The sequence below is a fragment of the Sinocyclocheilus rhinocerous genome, unplaced genomic scaffold, assembly GCF_001515625.1.
Source record: "Sinocyclocheilus rhinocerous isolate Xijiao unplaced genomic scaffold, SAMN03320098_v1.1 scaffold603, whole genome shotgun sequence".
In the NCBI taxonomy this organism is placed as follows: domain Eukaryota; kingdom Metazoa; phylum Chordata; class Actinopteri; order Cypriniformes; family Cyprinidae; genus Sinocyclocheilus; species Sinocyclocheilus rhinocerous.
In genome coordinates this window covers 2,908,816-2,916,097 of record NW_015656630.1, presented here as the reverse complement: position 1 = coordinate 2,916,097, position 7,282 = coordinate 2,908,816, and the positions used below count along the sequence as shown (strand labels likewise).

The 7,282-nt window shown below is 37.8% G+C and overlaps 1 protein-coding gene across 1 annotated transcript; it reads right to left on the bottom strand.

The window, feature by feature from the left end:
• Nucleotides 1-451: 451 nt before the first annotated feature.
• LOC107720597 (T-cell leukemia homeobox protein 3-like) lies at nucleotides 452-5,829 on the bottom strand. The gene is made up of 3 exons (XM_016528324.1): nucleotides 5,365-5,829; nucleotides 1,544-1,622; nucleotides 452-614 (listed from the first exon to the last, which is right to left on the bottom strand). The coding sequence occupies exons 1-3, from the start codon at nucleotides 5,810-5,812 to the stop codon at nucleotides 452-454; spliced, it is 690 nt and encodes a 229-aa protein (XP_016383810.1). The 5' UTR covers nucleotides 5,813-5,829.
• Nucleotides 5,830-7,282: the final 1,453 nt, after the last annotated feature.

Here is a 7,282-nt window from a genome sequence, read left to right as displayed (position 1 = left end):
GGTTAGTCTAAATATATATATATATATATATATATATATATATATATATATTTAAAAGGCCTACATTTTTTGTCTTTAGTTTATTTAACTTTTAAATATGGCAGTTGAAATATGCATTTCTTTCTGTTTAATGATTTTATGTCCAGCCGTGAAATTTTATCAAGTAAATCTTTCTATCATTCCAATAATTTCTGTTGCCTGTTTACAACTCTGGGTAAAACCATGTTACAGTTTTAAAACAATCAGGGCACCTATTTCACAGTGTGCTATTGGACATTATCAATGTCCAGACAAACGTTTAGAAAAAAAGATATGCAATGGGAAATATAGTCTAGTGAAATTGCGGTGTTCTTGTGCCTTTGTTGATGTGAGATCACACTTGAATTTTTCACCATTTTTCTCAACATTTCTACATTTTCCATTAGAATATATCAACCTTTCTTTCTGTGTCTCACCTCCACTTGGTCCTGCGGTTTTGAAACCAGGTTTTGACCTGGGCGTCTGTCATTTTCAGAGTTTTAGCCATAGTTGCTCGTTCAGCGCTGGCCAGGTATTTTTGTCTGTGGAAGCGCTTCTCCAGCTCACAGATCTGCACTCGGGAGAAAGACGTACGGTATTATAAATAGCGAAGAGTTCTCTTATAAAAAAAAGTTTAGCAAAATTGTCAGGTTGCTCTGTGGTGCCACAGGTTTGCCAATATTCATTGGCTATTTTTTGCAAAACTATTCTACACCAACTCTACACTGTTTTAGCATTTGAAACAAGTTGGATTGTTTTACTATATTTATATGTTACATTTATTTTTCATCTTTTAGACGTTTAATATATTCAATTTTTCGTTCCGAGTTTGTGGCTGTAGATGACCACTTGCACATAATAGCCAGCAGAGGGCGGTAAAACATCACGCTTTACAAATCACTTTATAGTTGAGCAACCGTAGAAGTGATGTCATTGCTGTAGATGTGGAAAGGAGCCAGGAATACTTCCTGTGTAAATGATCTTGAGCATTGAGTCTATATTACCGAAGGCTTTCTCAGATGACCCCGACTCAACCGTACACATCACCTCACCCTCTCCAGTCAAAGAGGCCCTGGCACAGGTCACTACTAACCATCTGTCCACAAAGAGCTGTGGCGGAACTCCACAGGTTCACCCTGCTGAGGCTTCGACAGCATCATAATGTAAGGAGTCTGTTAAATCACAAGACATAAGACATAAGACACCCCTCCATTTACCCCCAACCCAGGCCTTTAAAACAGGTCAATTCCTGAGAGTCAGCACTTTGGGAGGAGGGAGTTGGTTGCTGTGGGCATAAAGGCATTTTTATGGTCCCACAGGATCCCGCATTTATCTGCTTGAGGACATAAGTGCTTCTTTGCTGTGGCAGGCATAATCGACTGCAAGCAACTACCAGGACTCAGTGTTTATTTGTCGATCAAGTTGTGTAGAGCGGTGGTAGGACCTCTGAAAGCAACACATTACTCTAGAGAAGAGTGCTGCTTAGGGATTTGGAAAATGCCTCTTCTAAAAAAAAAAACCATTAGGGGAATAACAAATTAAGCAAAGGCGGTTCTGGTACGGGTGACCAATACGCCGAGCCACAGTGAAAGGCGTCAGGGCTGCTGTAGTATGAATAAAGAAGGAAAAGCCAGTGAGAGATGTAAGTCATGAAGAGTCTGACACACAGTTCATTGACCTCCTTCTGTCACACTAAATAATTTTTCAGGCAAAATTGGAATCTGGCTATTCAAGATTTAAAATCTTTTTTGTTAATATTGTGATTTTTTTATATATAAAATACCTAGTATTTCATATACCTACACTGTAACATATTTCTGTTGCTTTTGCAGTATTAGAGTATATTTTTAAATGCATTTAAACTGGATTTAAACTGTACAAAAAAACTGGATGCACTGCACAATTTTAGAATCAAGCTTTTTTTTCCATATAATAATTGACAAAGAAAATGAAGGACTGTTAGGAAGTAAAATGCTTTTTGCACATTAAACCAGCTTTCACTTAAAGGTTTGTGTAATTGTGTGCTGCATTAATCAGCCCAAGTTTCTGACTCTTGCTGAGTCAAAGGAAAACTCTGTTCCTCATTATTATAAATTACTCCATGTCTTCATGCACTTTACCTTTTAGATGTCAAGTTAGACTTTATATTATTGATTGATAAATACTAAAAACCCTCATAAATAGATGGATTGCTGATGCTCTTAGGATTTGTTGAGAGGCCTGTTACTCAGGTTACATATAAGCTGTACAATAACATCACACAAAACATATCCTATTAATGTTGCATCAAATACAAACAGCAGCTGTTCTCCTAATGACAGTAATTTCCTATATTGTTCGTTTATTTATTACCCAAAACACACAAAAAAAAACCATTAGGGGAATAACAAATTAAGCAAAGCACACCTTTTGTGTTAATGCCAAAACAGAATGTTTATTACTTTTTGTTTGCTATTTACATATTTATCAAATACAAAGTATAATACAGAGTTTGGGATGCAACAGCACACCTACATCATCTAACAAACCCTTGTTTCTTCTGAAATTGTTCTTTCCCTCTGACACACAACATTCAACCATCGAAGCATGATTCTGAGGAGTTTCTGAGCGGCGTTTGGAGTCACTGCTGAATAAATCTAACCGATAAAATAAATTGCAACCACCCCGTACAATGTCATACGCCTCTCTTTTGAACGCTTCATGCGATTCCTCAAATAATCGGGATGCAGTTTCATAAAATTAAAAAAACAAAAGTAGCTGGTTATCTTTTGAACCACAAAAAGACGAAATATGCATACCCAGCCTGACAAAAAGGGAAAAGTGTGTGTCTATTTGTCCATCTTTATGTCCTTTTATTTTCACAAATGGCCAGATTGGGGGCATTTTAGGTCGTGCAGCTCACATTATAAATAAGTAATTCATCGTTACTTCCCTCTTCTGCATTAATCCTGTATTCTACAGCTCTGAGTGGTGGAGAAATTACACAGGGGGGCAGAAGGACAAATGAAAGGATGGAGGAGAAGATCAGAGGATCTGTAAAAGGGTCAGCTGAGATGGCCTGTTCCATTCTATAAGTCATTTTGTCAATGAAACTGACCCTGATGGGGATAAAAGTCTCTGTATGCACAGACACACCACAGAAAACAGACTTCATTTATTCTGCAGAGGCTCGTACGCAGAACCGTTTTATTTGTATGGGTTTGCTCACTGTTGGATGGCCAATATTAGTTCCTCGCTTTTTTGTGGAATGGAATAGTCTTTTAGGACGGAGATAAGGTCAGCCAACATCCCAGTCCATCGAAAAAGAAGGAGAATGTCATTTGCTTCTTGAGTTCTGGTACTCATACGAGCGCAGTCACTCCCCCAAGCTTGCCGCTCTCCTCGCTCGCCCAAGGCTGTATGCTCTGCAGGGCGAAGAGTGATGAGCTGTGGATGCAGAGCGGGTCTGTTGAAACTGAATCAGTCAAAGACTTCTGAAAGGCATCGTGCTGGAGTTGAATCATCAGCCGGTTGGCCTGCTGACGCTCTGCCTCCCTCTCTTCCGCCGTCTGCCGTCTGACATGAGATGATATAGAGAAAATTAGAGGAGTAGAAGTTTTACATTTGCCACAAATTTGCTCATGTGCACATTTACTGAAGATATTCAGTTTCCAGTGCAAACAATGAATTACAGGGTGAAATTAACTACAGCAAAGCTACAAGAAGATATGGTCATCTTTGAGGAAAAAATCACTAATTGTGTGAATATTTTGCCAACATATAGATTTAGATATAATTCATTTAAGTGAAATTTTGTTAATTGTTGTGGAGATGTAATTGATTCATGGAGGTAAATATCCAGTTTATTTAGACATTACATTTGTGTAATGTTCAAGCAGCCCCTCCTCTTCTCAAAAGTGTACACACAGCAGCAGAGAGCGCCTGTTACCGCAGCTATAGGTGGCAATAATTAAAGCTGGTGAAATATTGATATGTCTTTCTAATGGCACAGCGTTCGCATTTACCCCAGAATAAAGAAAGCTGGTGATCTATGTGACAGCTCTGAATTATAAGAGTTTACATTCGTATGCAAAAGAGCGGTTAAACTAAATAAAAACAATACTCATTTATTTCTGTATTTATGTAGCCCGCTTGGTAGATGTTCAATACATATTTGAAAAACAAAAAATAATAATAAAAATAAGCCTGTATATCCAATTAAATCTGGTTAATCTAAAAAAACGCGATGATTTCAGTTATTACACAATTATTCAGATATGTGTTAAAAATTGCATATGTCCAATAGGCTTAAATATAAAGCAAAATCATGAAAACAAAAATATTTTTGCTCGTGCTGTTAACAGACACGTTGACCTAAGCTGAGCATTTTGAGGTGTTGACTTTCTATCGGCCTTTTCATTTAATTTCGCCCATAACCGGCACAGGTGTTTCACGCTCTTCAAGGTCAAATAAAACTAAAACGAGCTCCTCAGCAGCGTCCATTCATCTGCCGGCTCTTTATGGAAACAGCAGGATCAAGTTTCCCAGACATACTGTCTAATATTTATTGTTGAAACTTCCACCAATTCATCCTTGTGATTCTTTCACGAGCACACATGCAACAGCATCGCAATTTGCACAACTAAAATGGCAAATGATTAAAAGTGCATTATGCTATTTTGGGGAATACATTTTAATTGCGATAACTCGCAAAGACATTTTTAAATATAGGCTAGGCTACTCTATTTAAGTAATCTGTGGTGCGTTCATATGAATAGGCTATAATAAAACATATAGTCTAATTATTTAAATGTAGGCTAGTTTAATGATAGGCTAACTAAAGCATCACATAATATAAGGCCTAAATATAAGGCCTTTATTTATATATAATATAAAATAAGGCCTAAAGTTATTGCTAAAGTACTGTTATTATAGCGTGCCACCAACAATAGCTCAAATGTTTTGTTGTTGTTTTAGTTCTTCTCTCATAATTATGCCGTCCTATAAAAAATAAATAAATAAAACAGAATTCAAAATAAATATATTTAAAACAAGAAAAAACACACACCATAGTCTTAGAAATGTGTGTTTTACATTTCATACGTTGTAAGTCTGCTCGACTTTTACTGTCAAAAATCCACAGACCACCGACATTTAAACTACAAATATTTTAAAACATAGCTAATTCACATAGAGTTTGGACTTTTTGCAATTATGTTTGTGTTTTTGTTATATAAGACGCAAATGTGAACTTGAGTGATTTTTTGTTTTCTCAGACAATTCACCATTTCCTTATTCTGATAGCTTCAACCACGAGGATTTTGTTAGAAAAATGAACAGATCGAAAGAATAAGACTATTTGTTTACCTGCAAACCTGTCTTTTGCGAAGCGCTGGCTGCTCTCCATCCAGGGAAAACTGAGGCTCCCAAGACCGGGCACCGCGCTGGCCATGGGTGGAGGCACGGCCGCGGCCAGGGGCCTGTGAGCCGGGACCCTAATCACTCCTCCGTGTGCAAGGGTCAAGTTCACTCCGTATGGACTGGACTCCTCATATGGAGCCGCGATGCCGTGAAAAGTGCCGGTTAGTGTGTACGGCGTTGCGCTCGCTCCTGTTGGGCTGCCGAGATGGTAACTGCCTCCGCTCGCGCTGCCGCTGCTGCTGCTGCTCTCGGAGTTATTCCTGGTCGAGTTCTGCTGTGGCTCTTGATCGGTGCCGCTGAGAATCTGGTCAATGCCGAAGCTGATGGGTTCATGTTGGGTAGGTTGTGATGTTTGACTGGTGCCACTTGGGCTAGAGCTTGGGGCTCGGTCCATCCTCACCACCCGAAGCTTTCCAGTGAGTTTATTCCACAGACAATTTCGGACTGCCCTGGAATTGTGCTATGGTAAACTCTAGATCTATGAGTGAGAGAATCCCTAGTAATAGCTACTTTGTGATGTATTACTCCTCGAGATTCAATTCTTGATTTAGGATGGTTTGGACGCATTCGTCTTTGGGTGAAAAGTTTTTGGCACGAGGACTTGGCAGATTTCTGGCACTCTCTCTCCACCGGATCCCTGCGCGGAACTCGTTGAGCTCTTCTCTTCTCTGATTGGACAGTGCTCAATCTCCCTCTCCTTATTGGCTTTCATAACGTGTTGTGTGACATCATTCTTTAAAATGCAGATCGTTTAGTCCCCAATTTCTGAATTGGTCAAGTATCTCTTTATTATGGACATGCTGACATTAGCACGTCATCACTGGCTTTTTAAAAACTTGAGTATTTAATAGAGATTCTACCGTGGCCTCGTGGAAAATAAAGTGCTCATCAATTGTATTATTTACCATATGGACCTTTTGTGTAGAAAAAGTAGTTTGTAGTTAGTAGTTTCATCAGATGAGATGAGGAATGTATAATTAGATGACTTTAACGTTTTAATAATCTTTCTGGATTAGAAACTCTAATCGTCGTATATTAAAATCAGAAACACTTAGGCTATGATCAATTCACGCTTTAAGAAAAAAAAATCGAATTTATATATAGCCTCCAGCAACTGGAGGAGTGCTTTTGACCTCAAAGGTGCCCTCAACCTTTTTTTCTCATATGTCAATCAACTTTAGACTCGTTCTCGGCTTTATTAGAAAAAACTAATTAAATATCATTTTTATTTATTTTGTCCATGGGGCAGTTGGAAAGTATTGTTCATTAGGCTACATCGCATCAAGACAAAATGCAACATAAAGGTTAATGATAATAATAATAATAATAATAATAATAATAATAATAATAATATAATAGCCTAATAGTAATAAGTTTAGGATTCCTATTTTTGATAGAATCATTACAATTCTGATTTATTTTCATAAACCATGTTAATTGAAGCGCTTTTTAACTTCTCAATGTTACGAATATTAAGCATAGTCTGAAGATTCAAACTAAAAGGTATAAAAATAAACGGAAAATAGACTGAAAAGTATTCACTGAAGTCTCTCTAAATCGATTTAGGGACGGTGTATTTATGTCCGATATAGAGTAGGCTATCATTCGACAATAATGGTAACATTAAACATTGGACATGCAAGACTACCTAAAACTCACACGTTACTAATTTTGTTAGCCTATAATGCAGACACCAGCTTACTTTTTAAAGTGTTCTTAAACCAACGTAAATAATTTAGTTTCTGTTAAATATTTTCTAAAACGTTACTGGATTGAGTCCTTTATAGGCCCAGCATCATTTCAATGACTTTTAGATGCTCTTTAGTGGTTGCATCCGGAAACCGTCAGTTTCACAGCTGTGCGC

Bases quoted from the DNA above. Each gene is read 5' to 3' on its own strand.
- LOC107720597 (XM_016528324.1), bottom strand. From the start codon at position 5,812: ATGGACCGAGCCCCAAGCTCTAGCCCAAGTGGCACCAGTCAAACATCA. The intron at 1,623-5,364 runs GTAAACAAATAG...TTCATACTACAG, and splicing joins CGCAAAAGACAGGTTTGCAG to CAGCCCTGACGCCTTTCACT. The intron at 615-1,543 runs TAATGGTTTTTT...CTATTTATAATA, and splicing joins TGCTTAATTTGTTATTCCCC to CCGTACGTCTTTCTCCCGAG.